Raw genomic sequence first — 24,287 nt, 5'->3', positions numbered from 1 at the left:
CTGGGCCTCAGCCCACCTGTGCGCGTGCGGGCGTGGGGCTGTGCGGGAACGCGCAGGGTCCTCGCTGTCCTGTGCTGCCCTGCAGTGTCCCCTCCGCCCAGACGAGCGAGTGCTCAAGCAGCAGGTGCCTGTGGAGCCTCTGCGGACCCTCCGCCTTTCTGGGTGGCTTCCGCAGGTGGCGGTGCGTCCTGGAAACGCCCTGGGATGTGGCCCGGGTCTTAGGCTCCCACCCGGCGGGGGCGAGAGGGCAGCCGGCCTTTACTATGTGTTGACCGGGCTCTGCAAACGTCCCCAGAGTTGGATTAGGGTATGAGAAGGAAGCCAACAGGAGGGACAGGGGCCAGAGCTGACGGTGGCCCGCGTGGCGGCGCTGACCCAGGAGAAGGGCCGAGCAGGGCTCACCTCGCATGCAGCTGGGCTGGCCTGGCCTGGCCTGGCCCGGGGGGAGGAGGCTTCTGCCCACCGGCCCGGCCCTGAGGCTCAGCCCTGAGACCTGGAACGGACTGTGCATCAGAGCCCCAGGCATAAGTGCTGAGGCCCTAACACTTCAGCTCTGACAGGGGTTTCCGGAAGCCCTCGGACTGCTGACCCCGACAACAACCGAGCAAGGCTAAGAACCCGTTGGCCGGGAACCTTCCAGGAAAGGCCCCTCTGCCAGACAGGTGGCCGCTCCTGCCGCCGGGTGCAGGCCGTGCTCTTACACCTGGCTGGGGCTCAGGGTCCCCCCGCCAAGAGGAGACCGAGGCACAGAAGCACGGACAGGGCTGTGCAGGTGCCAGTCTGTCCAGAGCCAGGACGGGAGCCACATTCTCTGTCCTCCACCCCTCCTCTGTGTCAACCTTTTCTTGATGGGGCTACATTAGAAGAAATGAGAGAAGCGCCTGTGATCCCGGGAAACAGGCCAGCATGGTGACCGAGGTGAAGGCAGGCTGGCTGCTGGAGCGGTGGTGGAGACCTGACGCAGCAGGCGCGACCGGAGGCGGCCCGGGCGCCGCAGAGCTGGAGCCCCGGGGAGTGTAACCCGCAGCGTGCTCATCCGTGCACCTCCACATGCCCCCTTGGCTTACAAAGCATCATCACGGTTCCACGCATAAAATGACGTTTGCATCCGATACATTTTTAAGCCAGTGAAAAACGCAACTGTTACGTGTAATCCTTCTTCCTACTGCTTCACCATCCCTCCAAGAGGCAATTAAAATTCGAAAAAAAAAAAAAAAAAAACAGAGACCACACAGTTAACCGTATTTGTTCATATGAAAGATGGGGCGGCAGGGCCCCCTGATGCCTCCCAAAAGCTTTTCCCAAATACCCAGGATGATGATGCCTTTAAAAATCAAGATGCAAAAGTAAGTAAGTAAGTAAATGAATAAATAAATAATAAATAAAAATAAGATGCAGAACGACCACTGAGAACATACCCGAGGACACACAAGGTCACCTGGGGCGGAGCACCGCGCCCTGAAGACCCAGAAACTCCTCCGATTCACCACCTCCGTCCCCGACGGCTCCTTCTGCAGGATCAGATGCTTAATATGAAAAATTCCAACGCTGTATAATTTACTGCTTTGAAAAATGAGTGAGCCGGCTGCGCTTGACATGCCTCTTTGAAACATGGAATATTTAAAATTCATACCCCAACGTAACGTACAGATAGATCACATATTCCGATGACTTCACTGATGCGACGGGAGCCCTGTAATATCTCACCAGGTGTGTCCTACTCCTTCTCGTGTGTATCCCGTGAAGATTAAGAGCCTACATTATTGCCTTCAAAATGACCTGCTATTTCCTGGAAACAGTAATTTGCCAGACCCGTCCTTGTCCCTGGGTAAGTGTAATACCTTCCCCAGCCCTCCCTCCGCTAAGTGATGTGTTTGCATCAGAAAGATGGATCTGGGCCGCAGCGGGGGCGCAAGTTCCGTGTCTGTTCTCCGAGTGCCATCTAGAGGTTTCGCAGGGCCTGAGACCCGGGGAAGGGGAGGACCTCTCTGCGGGCATGGAGCCGAGGGCAGTGCGGCGGGGAAGGGACGCCTCCGGAGGGGATCATGGGGTCACAGCCGCTCAGCCGAGGGCACCGGAGCCTGGGGGGCTCTCGGGCGACAGACGTTCCACAAACCACATACGCACACTCCCACCTTTATTAACAAATAGTGCAAAACACTCTTAAAAAACACTTTTTTAAAAAAGATTTTATTTATTTATTCATGAGAGACCCAGAGAGAGGTAGAGACTGAGGCAGAGGGAGAAGCAGGCTCCCTGCAGGGAGCCCGACGTGGGACTCCACCCCAGGACCCCCGGGTTCATGCCCTGAGCTGAGCCACCCAGGGGTCCCCCCTGCAAAAAAAAACTCTTAATGACAAATATCCACCCTCCAGTAAAAGAATCTCAGTACCTTTGCCACGAATACGCATCTGTGTGTTTGCTTAGGGCCGTGGTCATGGTGCACGTGCTCCACAAAACGTGATTTCTAAATCTATTTGTGGTTTTTAACTTTCTAAGCCATTACTGTTGACATGTGGGTTCCCGCTGCGCTCCTGGGTTAAAACGTCTCGTAGGGAGCAAAAAAAATACATGTTTTCTGAAAGCCACGTATTTGTCGCCCAGAGAGTGAGGCCCGCATGCCACGTCTGAGCTCTGCCCGGGGCGTCTGTCACACTCCCGGCCGTCGAAGCAAATCCCCAGGATGGGCCTCCTCGTCCAGGAGCAGCGACACGGGTCCGAGGCCGCCATGTGAGACGCAGGCCTCGCCGTCGCGTCTGTGGACTAAGGAGCCCACTGCGTGTCCCTTGGGGGCACTGAGCTCCCTGCAAAGGGCGTCCAGGTAAACACGTGACCCGGCCGGGCGTCTGGGTGACGGGATGCACACGATGCACCGTGAGCGCACTGAGCACGATGTGGTGAAGGGCACCTCCCCGTTCCCGGGTCTTCGCCCCACAGATGTTTCTCCTTTGCCAACACGCCCCTCTGGTGCTTAAACCAAGAACAAGACGCTGCCCCTCATCTGAGCCCACGCGGCTTATGCCGGCCGGGCCTGAGGGCAGGCGGGAGCCCAGTAGTCCAGTCTCAAGACACAGGGGACGGCAGTCTTAGAACCCTACTTTTTGAAGACGTAAAATCTTTATTTTGAGTTGACCCGGCTACCGTTTGCTCCCGCGCCACTGCCCGAGCCTTCCCGACACGTCACGAGGTGTGGGGTGTGCACGCGCTGATCCAGCTCGCCTGCACACGGCGGGCAACCCGCGCCCGCGATTACGTCCATTCTGCAGTGAGAACTGAGGCCGACTCTCGTAGCAGCCCTCAGCTGTGCGTTTCATGCTTTGATTTATTTATTTGAGAAACAGGGATCTCTCAGCGGTTTAGCGCCGCCTTCAGCCCAGGGTGTGACCCCGGGGCCCCAGGATCAAGTCCTGTGTTGGGCTCCCTGCATGGGGCCTGCTTCTCCCTCTGCCTGTGTCTCTGCCTCTCTCCGTGTCTCTTATGAATAAACAAAAATCTTTAAAATTAAATTAAATTAAATTAAAATTAAATTAAATTAAAATTAAATTAATAAAATAAAATAAAATATAAAATAAATAAAATAAAATAAAATAAATAAAATATAAAATAAAATATAAAATAAATAATCAAATCAAATCAAATCTCCCTTCACCTGCAGTGAAACCCTGCTGGGCCGGCTGGCGTTATCAGGGACGCCCTTAAATTTCAGAGCTTCTTTTACGACCTTAGGAGAATAGGACACGACCTCACAGAGTTTGGATTGGCCCCGATGACGGAGAGGAGATGTTCTGAAAACCAAAGCGTCTCGTGCAAGCAACACGTCTAGTCTAACACTGGACCATGGACGTAGGAACGCGGCGCCCCAGGGAGCTCAGCCTCTTCCCAAGAAAGGGAGAAGGAGCTGGAAGAGAGGCTCTGCGCAGCTGCACGTGTTGACCTTCCCCGGGAGGCCCAGGGTGGCCACCCGGCCCCGCGCTCGTCACCTCGGAGGACGCCCGACCCCGTCGAGACCCCCAACCAGGCCATCGGCGCAGGGGACCAACCGCGGCCGCCGGCACATCTGCCTTCCTCTGCAGAGCTGCTGCGACGAGCTGGGAAGGCCCCGCAGCCGGCGGGGACGCAGCCCTCGGGGACGAGGCCGCTGGAGGGCCCGCAGGTGGACCCCCCCCCGGACCGCAGGCCGCACCGTCCGGGCCAAGGCATGTGAGGCCGACGGGAACCACACAGGTGCCGTTCAACATTTTATTGGTGTACAGCGTGGGAAAGCGGAGCGCAGCCAGGAAGGCGTGTGCAGGGCTCTACAACCTGGACCCGGAGCCGCGAGGACGGGGACACCGCGGCCCCCACGCCCGCCCGGCCACGGGATCCGCGCCCACGGGGCCAGCGGCCCACACTCTGCCCTGGGACCTACAGCAGCAGCGCCCGTGCCCGGTCAGAAGGGCCATGCGAGCCGGGCACGGGCCGCGGGGCCTCGCAGCAAGCACACGGCCCCCCCCACCCCGTGCCCCTCACGGGCCCGACGCCGACGCCGGGATGAGCTTGGGCTTCGCCTGCTGCGGCGGCGACACCTCCGGGATCTTCTCCCCGTGCTTGTAGACGCTGACGGTGACGTCGATCTTCTCGCCCCCGTACTTGTTCTTGACGTGGATGCTGTACTTGCCCGAATCCTCGGAGCTCACGCCCTTGATGGTCATGCTCACGTACTTGGCCTGCTCCACCTTCACCGAGAAGTGGTCGCTGAGCTCGATGTCCTTGTCGTTCTTGAACCACACCACCTCGGGGTCGGGGTTCCCGAACACCGTGCACGTCAGGTTCAGGGTCTTCGGGAGGCAGGTGGGGGGAGAAGGGTTAGGGTTAGGGGCGCAGAGGTCGCGGGGCGCGCCCTGGGGCTCGGTCACCCTCCGCCGCCCACGGGGGCCTCATCTACGTCAGACTGGGACGCGGCGGGCAGGGCTGGGGCGCTGCCAGGGACGGCCGGGGGTCATTCTGGTATCCCCGGCTTTAATCCGCGGCTCAGCCCGTGAAACAACGTACAGGTGCCTGAACGCCAGGCCTGCGGGACACACGTGGAGCCCGTGGCTCAGTTTCCCTCCTATTCCAACTCACGCATCCGTGTTGCCCGGTTCCTCCGGCGAACCCAGAGGAGGCGTCGCCTTATGGCCAGCAGATGGGACGCCGCGAACGCACCGCGGAGGCTGAGGTGCCCTGGGGGCTGAGCCCCGAGGCTCGGCCGCCCCGTCTTGGCCGCTCTCTAGGTCTGGACACCCCAGAATGTTGGCCGTGTCCCCTGGACACTGACCGAGGTCCCGAGGCCACGGAGGCCACCACCTACGGGTCAGTATCTCCACCGACCCCAGCGACCTGACCCTCCAGCCAGGGGTCCCCGTTATAAATCCCAAAATGACCTCGACAGCTGAGCAGACGTGCCTCCCTGGACGCAGGTGGTGCCCCCTTCCTCCGGGGTGCAGGGGGCTGGCCTGTGCCCCGTGCGGTCACTGCCCCTGGGCGCTGAGCAACACGCAGTCCCCTCCGCAGACTCCCCATGCCCAGGAGCAGGACCGCCTTGCACGGCCGACACCCCGCGGGCCCTGACTGTGCGCCCTGCTGCCCGGCCTTACCTTGCCCTCCATGATGGTCACCACGTCAGGCAGGCCACCGATCAGCTTGCCGCGATCTGTAACACGAAGGCGGCTCGGTTCAGAACACGATGGGCGGGCGGGGTGTCCCTGGGGAGGGGCCCGTGCAGGGCAGCACCGAGATGCAGGGAGGGGTGCCCACGACCGCACCCGTAACGGGGAGGGGCCAGGGGGCCAGGGGTCGCGGGCCCTGTGCAGGGGCGGACGTGAGCGCCCACGAGGACCGAGGGCCGGGCGTGAGCTCACTGGGCTCCACTCATGGAACGACACGTGGCTACGACCTGCTCTGCAGGGAGGGGGGTCCTGGGCCTGGGCGCGGGGCTTCCCACGGGTGGGGGCTGCCGGGAGCCTAGGCTGTCTGCCTATGAGGACGCTGTGACATCTAACCTGGTCGAGGACACGGCCCCCCAGAGCCAGTGCTGACCTGCCCTACCTCCCCGACCTGCCCCGACCAGCCCCGGCCTCCCCCTTCTCGTCCCCACACCCAAAGCAATACTCCGCTGCCCGGACCATCCCAGGGCCGGGCCGGCCATCCACAGGCCTTCCCCACAGACCAAAGCTCCCTGAGGTCATTCAAGCGAGCCAGCCCTGCATCGCTCGTCCCCTGGACGCCCCGTGAGGGCCATGGTCTAGACTCGCCCCCACTGCTGCCTCTGCCTCATGACCCGCGGCTTCTGAGGGGGCTCTGGGCGGCGAGCCACCCCGGGACCTGCGAGTGTGGCCGACTGGTCTCCTGCGCCTCTGCTGTGCGTCCTCTACCTATGGCCACACCTGCCCGAGCACCTCGCAAAAGAACGGGCTGTGGGTGCCGGGAGTCACGGAAGGTTCTCCCCTGGGGCGCGCAGGGTGCTGATGGACGTCGGACGCCCCGCACCGGGACGCTAAAGCCGAGGCCCTTGCCCACCCCGAACAATCCTCGGTGACCGTAACGCAACATGTACTTACTCTTCTCTGCAAACGCCGCTGCCCTAAAAATGAAAGGGGGGGGGGAGGAGAATGAAAAGACAGTCCTGAGAAAACGCTGCCACAACAAGCGCCACACACTTCAGAGCTTTGCTGGACGCGAAAGCGAAAGGAAGGAGGACCAGGGTTGGCTGCGTCCTAGAGGAGCGGGTTCGCGGCGGCACCCGAGGAGCTACGGCCGGTGGGCGCTTCCACCAACGTCTCCCCGCGGGCGCTGGGGCCGGTCCCTGCCTTTCAGCAGGTGAAACCCACGGAAACCAGCTCAGGATTCAAGCGCGTAGGTTGGAGGGATTTCTTTTTTCCCCTAATTCCCCAGATTGCTTTGGCCTCGGGCGTCTGGGCATCGCTCAACAGACACCTACTGACCGAGCGAGGCCAGCGGCCGCTCTCCCGTTTGGACGCTTGCAGGGCCCAGATACACATTTAGAAGCCGCGAGGGGATCTTTAGAGGGTTGCTGGGAACACGGTGATATTATTCAGCAATAAAAATAAAGGAGCCTTCGGGCCCCGCAAAGACACGGAGGAGCCTAAACGCGGAGGACGAATTGAAAGACGCCCGGCTGAGGAGCCTACGCGCCGCACGACTCTGCCTCCAGGACATTCCGGGGGAAAATCAGAACCAGGGAGACGGAGACGGGAGCAGGGCCCTGATGAGTGGTCGACAAAGGGCGGGCGGAGGGAGGCATGGCAGGCGGAGCACGGCGCGCTCACCCGTCCAAGCCCCAGAACCAACCACAGCTGGAGGGAACCCCGGGGGACACCGCGGACGCCCGGCGACGGCGACCGTGCGGGCTCACAGCTGCGGACAACGGCACCGTCCGTCGGGGGTGCGGGGGGCAGGGGAGGCCGTGCGGGGCGCGAGCCGGGGCACACGGGGCAGCTCTGTACCTTCATCTCAATTTTGCTGCGATGGAATCACTCGAAAGGGAATTAAGTATTTAAAAAGAACCTGAATGTATAACGTTTAAACAGTCTCTTGCTCGGAGATCGTGAATACTTCGCCCACTCAGACCTTCGCCACTTGGATGAACCCAGGGTCACGACGGGCCCCGAAAGTCCATCGCGAGCACGCGTCCTTTAGGAGCGCGCCTGCCCTCTGCGCCCTGCACCCAGTAAGCTGCGCCCGGCCGAGCGGCCCCCGGGGAGGCCCCCACGCGACGTGCAAATCCACGCGACTCCATGCAAGTCTTACTTGAGCTGCTGGAACTCTGCGAAGGCCTCATCGAACGCTGTAAGGAAACGTGTGGTGCCAGTTAATGGTTTGGGCTCGCCGTCCGCCCACTCGGGTGGTTCCCCGGGGCGCCGGCCCCGGTGGGAACGGAAACAGCCGACGGAATGGGCCGGCTACTGAGAAACCATGTTCTCTGAACGAAAACCACACGACCAGAGCGTTTCGGCTTCTAGGGTTCTCGGTGGATCACAGAACGCGCCGTCGGGAGGCGCCGGGAACGACCGTCTTACCCTGGCCCGACAGGTCCAGCGAGCGCTGATGGTTGTCTTTGCCATCATAGATCTCAAAGGTGTATTTCCCTTTATCCTTCTCCGTGGGCTCACAGATCTGCAGCCAGGCCATCTCTTCGCTGCCTCCAATCCTCATATGGTCACTGGACGAAATCTTGGCATCTCTTTAAAAAAAAAAAGGGGAGAGAAATTCATGTCAACGGAGAACCTCGTATCACGTGCAAGGGAGCCACGGGGCAGCAGAGCCGCGTCTGGTGAGACACCTGCCGAGCCCGCGGACGCTCACGCCCCAGATTTTTCTGGCTGTTAGAGGTTTATCAGCTACGTTAGTAGCTCAGATCTGCAAACCTTCAAAAATCAGACCTGATACCTACTTTTTATTTATTTTTTATTTATTTTTTATTTTTTTAATACCTACTTTTTAAAGATGCATCGTTATTTCACGATCATTAATTTGCGTTGTTTATGTAAAAATAATGACTGTGATTAATGTTATTTATGTAAAGATGCTGCAGGATAGTAGACTCGAGAATGCTTTACGGTACGGCATTTCTTTCCTCAAAACATTCTGATTAACACGTGACCCGGCACTGGCAGTTCCTGGATATGACCCCGGGGAACTGAGAGCAGGGACGCAAGGGTCAGGGCCCAAAAAAGGGCGTGATTCTGACACCTCTGATGTGGACGGACCCGGGGGATGGGACACTATGCCGAGCGGGAGGAGTCGCGCCCCAAAACACGAAGACGGTGGGATTCAACTGGGAGGAGCGGAGGTGACGGGGAGACGGGGATGGTGGTGGCCAGTGGCAGGGGCGGGCGGAGGCGGGGGGACTCCGCGCTCAGGCCTCCTCGCTCCCACGCACACGTACAAGATCCTACTTCACGTAGAGATTCTCGGGGCCGCAGAGAAAAGCGCGCTGTGCCGGGGGTCGGCCGATCCCCCCCAAGCCTGAAACATGAGGAGCCGCCCAGGTGTGCGGACGCCTGGACACAAAGGGGCCGCGATGCACAAAGAGCACAGCTGCGGGGAGGAGCCTCCCCTGCCTCCCCTGCGTCCACGGTATTTCCACAGGCCCATGGGTGCATCGCCCACTGCAGGCGGGTGGGGAACTGCTGGACCCACAGATGCATCTAGCATCTCCCTAGCACCGATGGGGAGCCCCTTCCAACCACGGGGAGGGGCACCCAGCCGCCCGGCCCGCGCCGCATACCCCAGCCGCACGTGCACGCGGTCTGAGCTCACTGAGCCCGTGACCCCCGACGGGGCGGGGATTCCAGCGCCAGCCCCTTGCAGGATGCCCACGGCACGGGCCCCACGCAGGGAGCAGCTCCCTCCCTGCAGCGCCCGGACACGGCTGCTGAGAAGGGGCACCCTCCGCCACGCTGCGGACTTGCGCTCTGCACCCCGGCCTGTGCTGGAGGCCGCAGGGTAAGGAAAGGGCGCCGGAGCATGTACCCCTGCAGGCGGCTCAGCCCTTCCCCGAGAGCCAGCACCCATAGGGCAGGCCCTGTGGGGTCCCCCTGCGCCAGCCGCTCCGCGGGCCTTTATTTCCACGAGTTCAAATACATCGTCCCCAAAGGGGAGAGCGCTGCGCTCGGACGCCCGGGTAAGGACGGGCGGGCCCTGCCGTCGAGGCCACGAGGGCCAGGCAGCCAGGGACGCAGCCAGGGACGGAGCCTGCACGGCCTGCGTGCCCCCCTGCGGCCCCGTCAGCCCCACCCCTACTCACTTGTGGTACCAGTTCACTTTCATTTCTTCAGTGAAATACTTCATGAAACACTGAAGCCGTATCCCTTCCTCGGTGCAGAGGACCTTTAGCGGAGAAGCAGAGGCTCCTGCGGGGAACAGAACGAGTCAGACCAGGAGCAGCATCGAGCCTCCGCCCCGAGGGCACAGGTACGACCGCAGGGGGCTGCCCCCCCGCCCCGCGCCCACGGCCTCCCCGTCTGCCCCGCGCCTATCCGCCTGCGGCAGCCCCGAAGCTCTCTCTGCTGGACGTGTCCACCCGCCCCCCCGGCTCCTAGAAGGTACGATTCACGTAACCAGCAAAATAAAATGATCGATGGAGCCACTGGCGGGCGTCGCGGACAAGAACCGTGGCTGCCCCACGCTAACGGCGGTAAAACCACTGGGAGACCCGCGTCCTGAAGCCTCCAGAGTCCACGTGTCCCCACGGTCCTGGTACCGCTGGGAACCCCCGAAGGACGCGTCCCTGAACGTGGGGAGATGCCGAACCACCAACTACGGCCGCGGAAACCGCCACGTAATTATGAGAAACTGTGGATGCGGCCTCAATGCAGAAGCTGGATAACGATCGTAAAACGGGTGGCAAACAGCGAGAAGCGAATTGTGTTTATGACGTTGTGTGAAGACGCAGGAACCAACATAAGGGCGATGGTGACCGTGGCGTCCTTTAGTTTCCGCTTATTCCCACGTGAGCGTAAGGGAAGAGTGTCCCGCAGACACACGGTGAGCACGGCCCCCGACCGGGCGGCTGGAAGCATCCCCGGCCGTGGCTGAACCTGCTCACGCAGGGCAGCCCCGTGACCTCGGTCCCGCACACGCGGCACCGGCAACCCAGACACCAGCGATGGTGACCGACCTCAGGTCCCCCTCCAAGGCAGGGAGCAGGGGTGAGGGGTCGGGGCAGTGGAGGGAGCTGGACTGATGACCAAGTGGCGTGAGTCCTTGGCGTGGGGGCCCGGGGGGCAGGGGCGGCCCAGGGAGGTCCCCGGAAGTCCCACACGGGCACAGACACCCCATCACCTCCACCTCTCCACCCACCTGAGACCCGGCCCTCCAGACGGGGGGGAGGGCAGCTTGGTCAGGGAGGGCCCACGCGGCAGACGAGTGTCCGTGGCCCCCAGGGACGCCCCCGCCCAGCACCCGGATGGCTGGTCCTCCCCCCAGGAAGCTGAGGGCACCCGACCCCCCGCGCGGCTCCCACAGCTCTGCCAGCCCCTCCCCTGCTCGGCCCCTAGACGCCAGGGGTGTGAGACTCTGTGGAGGTCACTCACGGGGAGGAGGACCAGGGAGGACAGGCAGGAGGAGCAGCAGAGCGGGGCAGCCCAGGCCCGGGGTGGAAGGGAGGCCGGCACGGGGAGAGGAGCAGGAGCCCACGCAGGAGCCCGCATGGGGGACGGAGGCCAGGGCCAGGCCGAGGGAGGCCGAGGGAAGCAGAGGGGGGACGCGGTGGACGGAGGCCAGGGCCAGGCCGAGGGAGGACGCCAGGGGCCGCAGGCATTCAGGGAGCACCCTCTCTGCAGCCGGGGCTGCCTCCGTCTGCTCCAGATCGCCCCAGACCCCGACCACGGGCGCTGCCTCCGTAGGCAGGCACCCTGCACGGGGCGTGTAAACCCGCAGCACAGGACGTCCAGCTCCGACCCAAGCAGCTCCCGTGTCCCGACAACTCACACTGAAACAAGGCCCCGTTACCCCGTGAGGCCCCCGATCACGGGACGAGGGCTCATGGGAAACCCGACGGGATCAAGCACAATGTCTGAGGCCTAAGAGCACGGCCTGGTGGGGCCTCCAGGCTGCCGCGAAGGGGCGGGGAGGACCAGTGCCCAAGACGTCCAGGCCGCGGGGGCTCAACGGAGAGTGTTCTGGGTGAGTGTGGGAGTGTGTGCAAGTGAGTGCGAGAGTATCTGTGTGAGCGGAGGCTGGGTGTGAAGCTGCGAGTGTGAGTCTACGTGCATGTGAGGCCACGTGTCTGTACATGTGAGTCTGTGCACGTGTGAGTCTGTGAGTGTGAGTTTGTTGAGCCTACGTGTGGGAGTGCGCGTGGGTCTGTGTGCACGTGTGAGTCTGCGAGTCCGCATGTGTCTGCACGAGTCTGAGCCTGTGTCTGAGTGTGTCTACGTGTGAGTGTGAGTCTGCACGTGTGACTGTGTTGACTGCGTGTGAGCCTGTGAGCACTTGACCCTGCGTGACCCTGCGTGAGTGTACACGCGCGTGTGCGCCCGCAGTCCCAACGCTCTCCCAAGCAGCGGGGGGAGGCAGGTGCAGAGCCAAAGGATGACGGAGGAGGAGCCGCCCGCCCGGCCCAAGAGCGAAGGGATGTCCCCCAGCGGGGACAGCGGGGACGGCGGGGACGGCGGGGACGGCGGGGGCGGCGGGGACGGAGGGGACGGCGCTCCGGGAGGAACACGCGGGCGCTGTGGGCACCTGCACGTGTCGCAGCGAGACCAAGGCCAGACCCAACCACGCAGGCCCCAGGACGCCCAGGCCAGTGTCCCCATGGGGGGCCTGTGGGGGCCGCGAGGACGGCCGGGCAGGAGGCGGCCCCAGAGGTCAGGCTGGGCTCACGGCCCCGGGCACAGGCCTCTGGCCTGGGCGGGCGCACGGTCCCCGCGCGGTGTCTCCTGCCCCCGGACGGAGGAGCGCAGGGGGACCGCCGCTGGGCACCCGCTGGCTCCCTGGCCCGGGCCTTCCCCCCGGGGGGCGGCGCCCTCAGCTCCGCACCTTCGCGGCCCCTCAGCGACCATCGAGGCCAAGGCCGCGTTTGTCCGACCGCGTGGAAGTCCACAGGGGACATGGACCCACAGCGCTGTTCTGGGGAAGCGACGAGGGGAACCGGGGCGAGGTGCTCAGGAGGCGGCAGGGAGCCGGGTGAGCCGCCCGTGAGCTCGGGAGGCCGAGCGCGCTGCTGCTTGGGGCCGCGGCCTGGACACGCCTCGGGGGCCTCGGGAAAGCCGCCCCGTCAAGCGGCGCACTTGGCACGAGGCCCCACCCTGGGGGCGATCGGGGCCCAGCTACTGACCCGTGTCTTGGTTCTCACGTTTCTGCAGGGGGGAAGCGAGAGGAGGAATGTGTTCGCAAGGCTGAGAACGGGCCTCGAGCCCCCGACCAGAGCCGGGCTCAGGAGTGCTCGCCGCCGTCCAACACGGGTGCCGCGGGTGCTCAGAGCGCGGACGCACAAAGGCCTCACGGAAACGAGGCCACGGACGGCGTGGCCCCTCCCGAGTGCAAGCTGGGGCCCCAGGGGGGTGCACGCGCTAAGTACGGCACCGAGGACCCCGGGCCGCGCCAGGGCCGCCCTTGGCAGCGCTCGGTGCCCGCCCAGGAAACGGGGGTTCGGCACCAACCTTCCCGGCGATGGGCGGGCACCGACTTACCACAGACTCTGCTCATCGCCAAGACCATGTCGTCATACACTGCAAGGAGAAGGGGGACGTGCGTTACGAGGCGCGCTTTCGCCAGAAAGCCCCATCTTCCCGCGTGATCCAACTGGGACGGGAAGTCGTGATGGTCGTTTGAAAACTGCCACGTAAAATGGCGACATTTACCCATAAAAGGCTCACGGGGGCCAGAAATCCCTCGAACCCGTTCACTTTCTCCCAAGGAACGAGAAAATCTCGCTCCACACAAGTGCAACGCCCCGTTTGAATCCCCACCCGCCCCCGTTTCGAGCGCCGTGACTACGTCAGTAACGGGAACACTCGGCGTCCGACTGACGACGGACCGAAACGCCGTTTCCTGTGAACACAACGTGACACCGGGCAGTTCCCCAGAACGCGGAGGCAGGTCTGGAGGCAGAGGTTCTCTTGCGCCGCGTTCCCGCCGAGCCACCAGCGTGCACCACCCGGGGCCAGGTGGACGCGCCTTGGAAGGACACGGCGTCCCGTCGGCAACGCGGATTTCCGCCGGGGGTCGCGGAGGCGCTGCTGTACCTTTGCCAGCTATCTCAAGGACGGACACGTCCTGACCTCTGTCGTCCTTCAGGGTTGCCTTGTATTCACCGAGGTCCTTCTTCGACAACTGCGAATGGGGTAAGAGCGGGGCCGGATGCGGGACTTGCAAGTCGCCGGGAAGCCCCGGGAGCCCGGCCGCACCCCTGCCCCGAGCGGCACGACCCACCTTCGGTATGAGGAGCTGGCACACGGCCCTCTCCAGATCGGGCGCTTCCGCGTCGTACAGGACATCGTCCTTCAGCCACTTGAACACCGTCTCCCTCTTGGTGTTTGCGACCTGCGAGGCACAGACCCGGTTGAGGCGAACCCCTCTGGCTTTTAAGGAAAAAGAGTCTTTAGGGCGGGTGTGGAGTGGTGACCTCCGCAATAAAAACAATAAAATAAAAACAGCAATAAAACCAAATCTTTGTAGGGTCTACAACGCCGTCCAGGGGCCGCTGCCCAGGCCGGGTGACATTTTGGACGTATCCGGACGAGGGGATGAAACCGTCAGACCGAACAAGCCCAGTGGGGATGGGGACGCCCCGCTACCAGGGTCCCTCACACCCCAACCCCCGACGTGAGCTCAGAGGCGGCACGGAGCTTCGAGGAACTCCCGGGACCCGTAAGCACTTGAGTCAGGCGATCTGATGGGTGAGCGGCGCGGACGCGGACGGCTCTGCACCGGCACCTCACGTGGACCGGGCGAGCGGGCGTCAGTGAGCGTTCGGCAGCGACAGCGCGGTGGGTGTCATCGTCTGCACAGCTCGGGCTCGTCCCTCACGACGGTCCGGCCCGCCGCCCCCCTCATCCCTCAGGCCAGCCCAGGGGCCTCTCCCGCCCCACCCGAGCTAACTGCCCTCTCGCCCGGGCCCAGGCCACACCTTGCAAAGCAGCCGGACTTCACACTCGTCCGTGACGTCCCAGTGCAGATATTCCGCAAAATGAGGGCCTGACGGGAAAACGGGGCAGAAAGGTTTTTGGAGAAGCAGAAGCACAGGCACGCGGGGCTGCGGTTGTGGGCGCGCCCTCGGCTCAGGTGAGGCCCGCGCACCGGGGCGTGGTGACGGTCACGCGGGGGCCCCCGGCGCCACCAGCCCGCATCGCGTGGCAAGTCCCGAGCTGTGCCCGCGGGACGACAGAGCAGGCGCCTCCGGGGGGCTCGGGGACGCACACTCGCGGCGGCTGCAGGCGGCCTGGGACGCAGCTCGGGCTCAAGGCGGCCCTCCGAGGGTGACCCGGGAAGCCACGCTGCGCAGGACGCCGGACGCGGGGCAGACGCGGTGGGCGGGGGACGCGGCATGGACGACGGGGCCTCAGGGCAGCGAGCAGCGAGGGTCGGTCCCGCCCGGCCGCCCTGCCCCGCGCTCGGCTCACAGCCACAGAGACGGGGCCCGCGGCGGCGGCCGGTAAAGGTGGAGGCGAGACGGGGACGCGCGTGGAGCAGACGCGAGGGCAGAGGCAGGACACCGCGTTCCCCCAGCACCCCGGAGCGGGCGGCGCAGCACCCACCTTGCTTCCTGAGGAACTCCCTCCTCTGCAGCTCAGCCTCGTCCAGCACAGCCTTGAACGCTGCAGCCACAGCCAAGGGAGAGAGACGTGAGACGCGCCCCTCGGCGGTGCCAACGCATGGGCCCTCCCGCGGCCGAGGCGCAGCGCGTACCGTCTCCGATGAGGACCAGCGACGACTGGCTCTTGGCCTTCCCGTCGCGGATCTGCACGGTGTAGGTGCCCTCGTTGTCTATGGTGAAGCGGTCCATGACCATCTCGATGACGCCCGTCGCCTTGTCGCACTTGATCTTGTGTTTCTGGAAGCGACAGTGGAGGAGGGAACTCACGGGACACGCCAAGTCGCCCCCCGTCCTGCACCCACTACCGCGACCTACTCCGGCCGCACACGGGACCGAACCCACACGGCGCCAGGAGAGGCGCTCATGACCCGGGGGACAGCGGGAGGCCCCGCGCAGAGCCGCCTCCACCAGGGAGGCCCCGGCAGGGCCCGCACGCGCCCAGGAACGAGCGTCTGGAGCGAGACCCTTACGGAGCCGCGGAAACATGAGAAGGGGCCACGGCCGCCACCCGCGGACCAGGAAACACGAGCGAGCGGCCACCAGCGACGGCCGGGACCCACGGCGGGCGCAGGACCCTCGGCTTCTTGGCCGCTCAGTAGCTTCCCCGACCGTCTCGGCTCCCGCCCCGCGGCGTCTGGGCCCGTTGGGGAGCTCACGCGGCTCCTGCGGTCGCCACAGCACAGGACACGAGGCGCGCTGGCAGGGGACACGCCACCCCGCTCAGCGCAGCGTCTGTCCCTGGAGCACTGCTCAGTCGTCCCCCCACGGGGCTCAGCCCGCGGGCTCTGCCGGGCCAGGAGGAAGGTGCCTGATGTCCGCGGCCAGCGCCCCACGGCTCCGTGAGGACGGCACCGGCTTCAGGGCCAGAAAGTCACGGGGTCGTGGTCCTTGACACCTGCTGCTCTGGTCAGACACTCGCAGGATGCGGGCCCGGGTCGGGGCGGGGGTTGGGGGGCCTGGGTCGGGGCTGAGGGTCCTGGGCCAGGGCTCGGGGGTCCCGGGCCGGGGCTGGGGTCCTGAGCAGACGCCTGCGAGGCCTGGGCCATCCCTGCCCGCGAACCGCCCCCGACCGAGGCGCCTGGCGTCAGTAGTCGCTACAGGCAACGATGGCAGCGCCCGCCGAGCACCCGGGGGAGACCGCAGGGGTCGGGCACCCTGACTCTCCACGGTGCGGAGAGGCCCTCGAGCGGGTTGTCCTTCGGCAGCCGAGCCGTGATTCTCAGACGAGAAGCGGCGCTGAAACACGCCCCCCGTCCCGCAGCCCAGACGGGAGCGTCTCCGGCCCGCGCAGGACTCGCAAGGTGACCACGGGCCAACGCGTCTGCCTCCCAGCACGCCGCACGGCCCTGGCGGTTCTGCTGCTCTTTGCCCCGATTCCCCAGAAAGCAGAGCAGCCCCCAGGGCGAGGGTCTCCCCGTGACGCCCCCGCGGGAGGCTCTGGGTGCGAGGGCCCACGGACAATAGGGCAAAAACGCCGCCCCCGGCGCCATGGCCACCAAGTCAGCCGCGCACCGAGGACAGTCCCCGCCCCGCGTCAGCCGGACCTCGTGCGTCCTAAGCCCAGGCTCCGCGGTTCCCACGCAGCCCCCACCCTCCAGGCCGGTCCCCGAGCACGGCGAGGACCAGCGGCCACACGGCCATCGTGCAGCCGGCCACGCCCCGGCGCCGCGGCCCTCGGGGAGAAAACACGCGGGACAGTGACCCGAGGCCCCCGACCCTCCGCGGTGCGAGCCGGCCAGAGGCCCCGCTCGCGGGCTCACCTCGCTGTCAGACACTTCTCTGTCGTTGATGATGAACCGGTAGCTGGCGTCGGGCGACAGGTGCTCGGCCTGCAGCCAGAAGCGGACCTGGCCCTGGTCAAAAATCTCATAAGCTAGTTCTGACTTCAGAGGAATCGCTGGGGGGACGAGAGAGGTCGGAGGTGAGCGCCGCGCAGTCCTTGAGGGGACCGGCACCCCAGCCGTCCGGGGCTCTGAGGCGGGGACGCCCCGGCCCGTTGCACTGGGTCGGGAAAGCCAAACACAAAATAAACCCCGGTCGGCCCGTCGGGGCAGTCGAAGGCCAGTGCGTGTGAGCCCCGCGGCGCACCTGCCCCCATCCCGCGGCCCGCACCCGCTCCTCCCCCACCCCGTGGCGCCCGGCCACCCAGGGCCCGGCTGACCCCTGCGCTCCGATGGCCGCGCTACGCCAAGCCCCGCACCCAAACCCTCCCTGCGCAAGAACGTCCACCCGGTGCGTGATCGACTCGTATTTGTTTTAAATGAACCGGGACAAGCCGGTTACGTGAGGCGAAGCCGCCCTCTCCCCAGGGCGCTCCAGGGGGCCCCGCGCCTTCCCCCGCCGCCCTCCCCGCCGCCGTCCCCCACGGCCCCGCCACTCACTGGGGTTCTTGATTTCGTTGCTCAGGGCCATCAAACGTTCCAGCTCTGAAATGAAGAAGGACACACGTTGAGTCTGAGCCGCACGCTCAGGGGCTGCGGACGGGACGCGGCAAGGCCCAGTGGGCAGAGCGGTGCCCCGAGGCTCCATGCACGACTGGCGAGACCCGAAAGGCAGGTGGGAGCTAAGGCTCCTCCTCGGGCTCCCCTCACCACGAATAACCCTGTGGCAGGGGAGGGGCGGCCAGGCCAGGGCGGGACAGGGAGGGGGAGGAGGGTGGGACAGGGGACATGGGGGATGGGGAGGGGGCTGAGGGGGATGGGACGGGGAGGGGGAGGGGGACAGGATGAGGAGGGGGACGGCGGGGGGGGGGATGGGTAGGGGGAGGGGGAGGGAGGGGGATGGAGAAGGGGAGGGGGAAGGGGATGGAGAAGGGGAGGGGGATGGGGATGGGTAGGGGGAGGGAGGGGGATGGAGAAGGGGAGGGGGAGGGGGATGGGATGGGAGGGGGAGGGGGATGGAGAAGGGGAGGGGAGGGGGCAGGATGGGGAGGGGAGAGGACGGTGGGGGATGGAGAAGGGGAGGGGGATGGGGGGTGGGAGGGGGTGGGGGAGGGGCAGGGAGGGGATGGGGAAGGGGGAGGGGGGATGAGACGGAGAACGGGAGGGACAGGCAAGGGACGGGGATGGGAAGGGAGGGGATGGGACAGGGAGGGGGATGGGGAAGGGGAGGCAGATGGGGGGACGAGGAGGGGATGGGGAGGGGAGGAAGACAGGGAGGGGGAGGGGAGGAGGACGGGGATGGGAGGGGAAGGAACAGGGATGGGAGGGGATGGGACAAGGACAGGACAGGGAAGGGGACGGGGAAGGGACGGGGAGGGGACAGGACAGGGAGGGTGACAGTGACGGGGGATGGGGACAAGAAGGGGTGGGGACAGGATGGGGAGGGGACAAGGAAGGGAGGGGCTGGGGAGGGGAGGTAGACGGGATGGGGGAAGGAACAGGGCAGGGAGGGGTATGAGGGGTACGGGGAGGGGGCGGGATGGGACGGGGAGGGGACGGGGCAGGGGCGGGTCGGGCCGCAGCGGGCAGGCGGGCTGTGCTGGAGGAGCCGTAGGAGCCTGGATGCCGGACGACCTTGCCCCGCGGCCTGGCGCTGAGGCCCCCCACGGTGCCCGTCCTCACGGCTCTGCCCCCAGGACCTGGCAGGTGTCCCTGCCACGGGCTTAGGGACAAAACGCATTGCTCCTGAAGGAGTCCCCAGAGCGAGCGTGGAAAACCGGGTTCTGGGCCACTCTTGGTCCTTCCTCCTGATTAGAGCCCGGAGGAGATCGGGTCGGAGGGTTTGTAGGGACGCGCTCGCTGGAGCCCAGAAACGAGGCCCGGCCTCTCCTGACCGACCGGCACTGGCTCGCCTGCCCGGGGGGTGGGGGTCTGCTGAGCGGACCTGCAGCTCCGAGGACGGACGCCCGGACACGCCAGGGTCACCCCTGCGCCCTGGGGGGAGCCTGGGGGCAGCCGCCCTGGGGGCACGAGGTCTGGAGAGCGCTGAGCGACCCCGGAGCCCCGACGTCCGTCCGACCGCGCCGCCCAGCAGGACACGGGCCACCAGGGCCAGGGGCTCGGCCGGAGCCCACCCCGGGCACCCACCCGGCTCCCCGGGCCCCTCACGACCGTTGTGTCCTGTTTGAGGGGAGCAGGGGACCGGGGCCAAGCCTCCTACGTCCTATTTCACACCCAGGACGATCCTGCTTTCCCGTTTCACCCCGATTATCCGGTGCTGGGAAGGAGGGGGTCTTCCCTCCGCGTCGCTCATCGACCTCAGGGCCTCACGCGCCGACACGTCGCCAAGACCCAAGTTTAAAGGACCAGGTGATGTCTGGCCCAGGGCGTGTCACGGGATCGAGTCCCGCGTCGGGGTCCCCGCAGGGAGCCTGCCTCTCCCCCTGCCTGCGTCTCTGCCTCTCTCTGCATCTCTCGGGGATAAATAGATAAAATCCTCAAAAAAAAGTTGTGACTTTTGCCTCTGCCAACGCTCTGCACCCCAGCCCCCCGCGAACGCACCCAGTTTCGGCGCGTGCGTCCCCCGGGCGTTACCTTCCTCGTCCAGGGTGAAGCTGGACGACACCCCGTCCGTGTCGCTCACGGACACAGAGTAGGTTCCCAGGTCGCCTTTATCCGGGTTCTTAAAGTACAGCTTCGAGCTGAAAGGGAAGGGGCGCGGGTGGCCTTGCTGTCACGGCCCCCGCAGCCGCCCAGGCCCAGGGCCGCTCCCCGGCACTTACTGGTCTCCGGCCGTCTCCACCCTGAACTTGTGGTCGTCCTCGGCCAGCTCCTCGTACGCTCGGCACCAGGTGAACTGGGACGCGTCCGTCATTTCCTGGCAGTCGAAGCCCAGGTAGATGTTGCCCTCCTCGTCCACGCCGGCGCTGATCTCCTTGGTGCCTGCGAGCCAGGGGACGGCGGCGGCTCAGGGACGGCGCGTCCTCCGGGCCCAGCTCGGGATGCTGAGTCACACCGGGGCGGGGGGGACGCCGGAGCAGGAACAGGGCGCGGCGGGCGGGCGGGTGCACCCTGGGCAGCGTGTGGGCCGGGAGCCCCTGCCGGTGTCTGGGATCCGGGCTCTTGCCCGGGCAAGGACTCAGGCTCCCCTCGCCGCCCTTCCTCCCCGGGCGCTGGGAAAGGCGCCGCGAGCTCCCTCCGAGCAGGTGCACAGCCAGCCCCACACCGGCCGTCAGAACCGCGCCTGGGACTCGGGGGCCGTGGGGACATGGGGCCCCGGGCAGGTACTGACAGACGCCGGGTCACCGGGAGGACGGGAGACGCCCGGACGCCAGTCCCCGGGGGGGCGGAGAGACGGGGGCAGCGCGGGTGTCCGGGTTCGCCGCCCCCTCCCCGCGTGCCCTGCGAGGACCTCGGCCCCACAAGCGCCCCCCGCCGACGTTCGCCTCTCGCCACCGACAGCGGCACCGACGGCTCGATGGCCGCCCATCACAGTCAGCAGAGACGTCAGGGGCCGGCGTCGCCCTCCCAGGACAGTGCCACGCGGCCCCGCTCTCCGCCCGACGGGAGCCCGCCGCCCCGCACCGCCTCGCACCCAGGGCACGTGCCCTCCCCGCAGCCCGGCGGCCGCGTGTCACCTGGCCTGGCCTCCACCAGCACCGGCTCGGACGTCTCCGACGGCCTGCCCACCCCGCTGGCGTTGACCGCACGGACCCTGAAGACGTAGGTCTTGCCCTGGTGCAGGTCACAGACCTGAGGGAGACAGAGCGGCGGGAAGCGTGAACGACGAGGGCCGTGTTTCCGCGTCCGACTGGGACACCCTTCCAGCTGGAGGAGCCACACGGTGCCCCCTCGGAGCCACGCGGCCCGACTGCAGTGTAGACACACCCTTCGGTCCCGTGTACTCGCCGCTCCTTCCTCTGCGTGTTTCTAAGCAGAGTGAAGACCCCGCGTCCAGGCTGCACCCGCTGCTCACACAGGCCCCGGCTCTACGGGGCTCAAGGGTTTTACACGCGGCCTGCAAGCGAGCCATCCTGTCCCCTGGACGCGCCACAGCACGTCCACCTCGCAGGCGCGCAGGTCAGGGGGCCGCGGGCCGCACACCAGTGCTCTTCGCTGCCGGAGGCTGACCTGGATCCCAGCGGCGAGAGGAAGCCGCTCTGGCGTCGTGGGGTCCGTGGCCCAGAGGCTGCGGCGTGTGCGGGGCACGTGCGGGGCACCCCGATGTCTGTGGCGCGGCTCGGAGCACACACCCGCGGGGGCGAGGCCTGGGTGAGGGCAGCTGGGGAGGGCGTGGGGACATGTCACCCCCCCAGGAGAGCCAGCCGCAGGTGCCGCACGCACGCGGAGACCCCGGAGGACCAGGGATGGACGCGCTGCCCCGGCCCACACGTGGAAGCCGTGTGTGCACGCGTGTCTGTGCGTGTGACCCCAGGAGCAAGCGCGGACGACACAGGGCCGGCGCGGGCCACCCACGGACACAGGGTCGGGCGCCCCCGGGGAAGCCGACCGCGGGACTGTCGGCCTGTGGCCCGGGAGGCGGGAACACCCTCACCTTTAGGTAGCGGCTGGCGGTGGGCGCCTCGTTCACGGTGCTCCATTCTCCAGAGTCCTCTTCCTTGTAGTCCACGAAGTAGCCAGAGACGGGGCTGCTGCCCGAGTACACGGGGGCCTTCCAGAGCACGACCAGGGACGAGTCTCTGACCTCGCAGAACGTCAGGTCGTACGCGGGGCCTGGAAGGTGAAACGTCGTCTGAGCCCGCGCCGCGGGGACGCCCCCACCTCCAGCACCGCAGGTGCACAGCCCCGCTCGCCCGCTGGCCGCCCCCGACCCGGCAGCCCGTCCCCGCGGCGTCCCCCTGGCCTCGACCCTGAGTCACCCCGGTGCTCGGGACCCGCAGGTGCGTCTCGCGGGGAGAACCGGCCCCGGCTCACACCCTGAGCCCTCTCGCGGCCCCACTAATGCCCCCCGTCACCCGCTCGGCCTCTGCACACGGCCCAGGGCCGGGCACTCGGCAGCCCGATCCAGCTCCGCCCCACAGCCTGGCACAGCCGGGAGACCCCCGGTGCCCAAGACGGAGCCCCGCCAGCTCTGACAGGCGCTGAGCGTGCTCGGGTCCCACGGGGCCTCTCACCAGGCTCAGGCATGGTCCAGGCCTCACACTTGAAGAGCTCGCTGGGGTCCGACGGCTGCCCAATGCCCGCCAGGTTGGCGGCGGCGATCTTGAACTCGTAGAGGGAGCCCTCCGTCAAGCCCTCCACCTGCGAGGTGGGTTGTGCGGGATGAGCACGGGCAGGATCAGCCGCCGTGCGGCCCGTGGGCAGCGAACACATCGCAAGACGGACGTGTCCGAGCCAACGTGAGGCCAGGGCTGGGCTGGGGCGGCCGGGCCCTGGGAACGCGGCTGCTGCGCTGCAGTCGCTCGGGAACCCCCCACATCGTCTCCGCCCTCCCATCGCCGCGCCTGCAGGAGGCAGCACCGTGACCCCGCGGCAGGTGCAATGATGGACCATGACCCCGCAGCAGGTGCGGTGATGGCACAGTGACCCCACGGCAGCTGGCACGTCAGAGGCTCAGGGAGATGAAGGCCACAGAGGGTTGGGGCCAGGGCTGCTCCCAGCGGGGACGGTCACCCCGCACACCCGCGTCCTCACGTCCCCTCTGCCCCCCCGCCCCGCCTCTCAGAGGGACTGGGCTCCTCGGGTCCAGCTCGACGGCCTCTCCCCCCAGGCCACAGACTCTCCTGAGCCCACGCGTGTGTCTGTGTCGCGTCGTCAGACTCCCCTGAAGCCCAAGTCCCCGAGGGAAGGGCTGCGCACCTGACAGGAAGGCACCCCCCTGCCCGCGACACCCAGAAGGACCCACCATGAAGATCCTCTCCTTGATGGGCGAGGAGTTGACCTCGTGCCAGTTCCGGTGCTGGGCCTCGCGCCGGTCCAGGTAGTAGCCGAGGATGGGGGCGCCCCCGCTGTACCTGGGCACCTTCCAGCCCAGGGTCATGGAGTGGCCGTCGCAGTTGAGAAGCGTGACCCCGTAGGGGTGAGAAGGCACGGCTACGGGGACACGGAGCAAGAAGCTGGCCCGGGGCCCCACCCGGGATGTCCACCCCCAGGGCCGCTCCCGCCCCACACGGGCCGTCGCGGTGTGCTGTCACCGCGTCCTCCGGGCCTGAGGGACACGAGCCCGCAGCACCTGTTCTCGCCAGAGAACGAAACCTCGGACGGCCGCTTTGTATGAGGTACACGTGGGAACGTGAGGGAGTCCCCGGGGACGGGACGGCCAAGGACGAGGGCGTCGCTGCATTCCCGCGAGGGACGGCCCGCCCCCGGGATGCTCCGCGACACCAGTGTGGTCAGGGCACCGAGCGCAGCTTCCAAACACGCGCTTAACACGTAGATGGACGTGGGGCACCTGGGCGCTCGGTGGGCGAGGGTCGCCTTCGGGGCAGGTCATGACCCCGGGTCCTGGGATCGAGTTCCGCGTCAGGCTCCCCGCTGCTGCTCCCTCTGCCCTCCCTGTCCCTCTCTCTCCCTCTCTGTCTCTCTCTCTGTGTCAAATAATAAGATATTTTTAAAAATAATAAAATAAAAATCAGGGCAGCCCGGGTGGCCCAGCGGTTTAGCACCACCTTCAGCCCAGGGCGTGACCCCAGGGCCCCGGGATCAAGTCCCCATCGGGCTCCTGCACGGAGCCTGCTTCTCCCTCTGCCTGTGTCTCTGCCTCTCTCTCGCTCTGTGTCTCTCATGAATAAATAAAATATTTTTAAAAAAATCAGTTGGAGACAAAAATGTCCTCAAAACGAGGAACATTCACGTGTTCGCCATGGGGCCGTGTGGGGGAAGTCGGCAGGCGGCGAGGACAACGCCATGGTCCCAGGGCCCGCCTCCGAAGTTAGGTCCCTAGCTGTTCAGCTGGATGCAAGGAATGTTTACAGACGAGGCGGGTGACACAGCTACGAGGTTCACACGGGCCCGTGGGCTCCGCAGGGAGGACCGAAGCCCCCCAAGCTAAGCACAACCGATGCCTGGACCCCCTCCTGACAGGCACACACGTCCTCCCCCGGAGCCTTGCCAACGGGCAGCACCCTCCCTCCACCCTGCAATTC

The 24,287-nt window shown here is 65.8% G+C and overlaps 1 protein-coding gene across 1 annotated transcript in view; it reads right to left on the bottom strand.

Annotated features, from left to right (window-relative positions):
* Positions 1-4,225: 4,225 nt before the first annotated feature.
* The window catches only part of LOC144284207 (myomesin-2-like), a 47,050-nt gene continuing 26,988 nt past the window's right edge, over positions 4,226-24,287 (bottom strand). Inside the window, exons 17-36 of the mRNA XM_077848527.1 lie at positions 23,048-23,235; positions 22,317-22,443; positions 21,737-21,915; positions 20,820-20,934; positions 19,965-20,124; positions 19,777-19,883; positions 17,683-17,727; positions 17,062-17,198; positions 15,394-15,538; positions 15,243-15,302; positions 14,615-14,682; positions 13,918-14,028; positions 13,731-13,818; positions 13,176-13,214; positions 9,788-9,893; positions 8,058-8,221; positions 7,789-7,825; positions 6,579-6,601; positions 5,616-5,671; positions 4,226-4,817 (exon numbers count right to left, since the gene is read on the bottom strand). Coding sequence (XP_077704653.1) covers positions 4,506-4,817; positions 5,616-5,671; positions 6,579-6,601; positions 7,789-7,825; positions 8,058-8,221; positions 9,788-9,893; positions 13,176-13,214; positions 13,731-13,818; positions 13,918-14,028; positions 14,615-14,682; positions 15,243-15,302; positions 15,394-15,538; positions 17,062-17,198; positions 17,683-17,727; positions 19,777-19,883; positions 19,965-20,124; positions 20,820-20,934; positions 21,737-21,915; positions 22,317-22,443; positions 23,048-23,235 — 2,267 coding nt within the window. The 3' untranslated portion in view covers positions 4,226-4,505. The remainder of the gene's footprint in view (positions 4,818-5,615; positions 5,672-6,578; positions 6,602-7,788; positions 7,826-8,057; positions 8,222-9,787; positions 9,894-13,175; positions 13,215-13,730; positions 13,819-13,917; positions 14,029-14,614; positions 14,683-15,242; positions 15,303-15,393; positions 15,539-17,061; positions 17,199-17,682; positions 17,728-19,776; positions 19,884-19,964; positions 20,125-20,819; positions 20,935-21,736; positions 21,916-22,316; positions 22,444-23,047; positions 23,236-24,287) is intronic.

The sequence above is a fragment of the Canis aureus genome, chromosome 15 (genome assembly GCF_053574225.1).
Source record: "Canis aureus isolate CA01 chromosome 15, VMU_Caureus_v.1.0, whole genome shotgun sequence".
NCBI lineage: Eukaryota > Metazoa > Chordata > Mammalia > Carnivora > Canidae > Canis > Canis aureus.
Note: the sequence above shows the minus strand (reverse complement) of the source record. Positions and strands in the feature narration are given on the sequence as shown.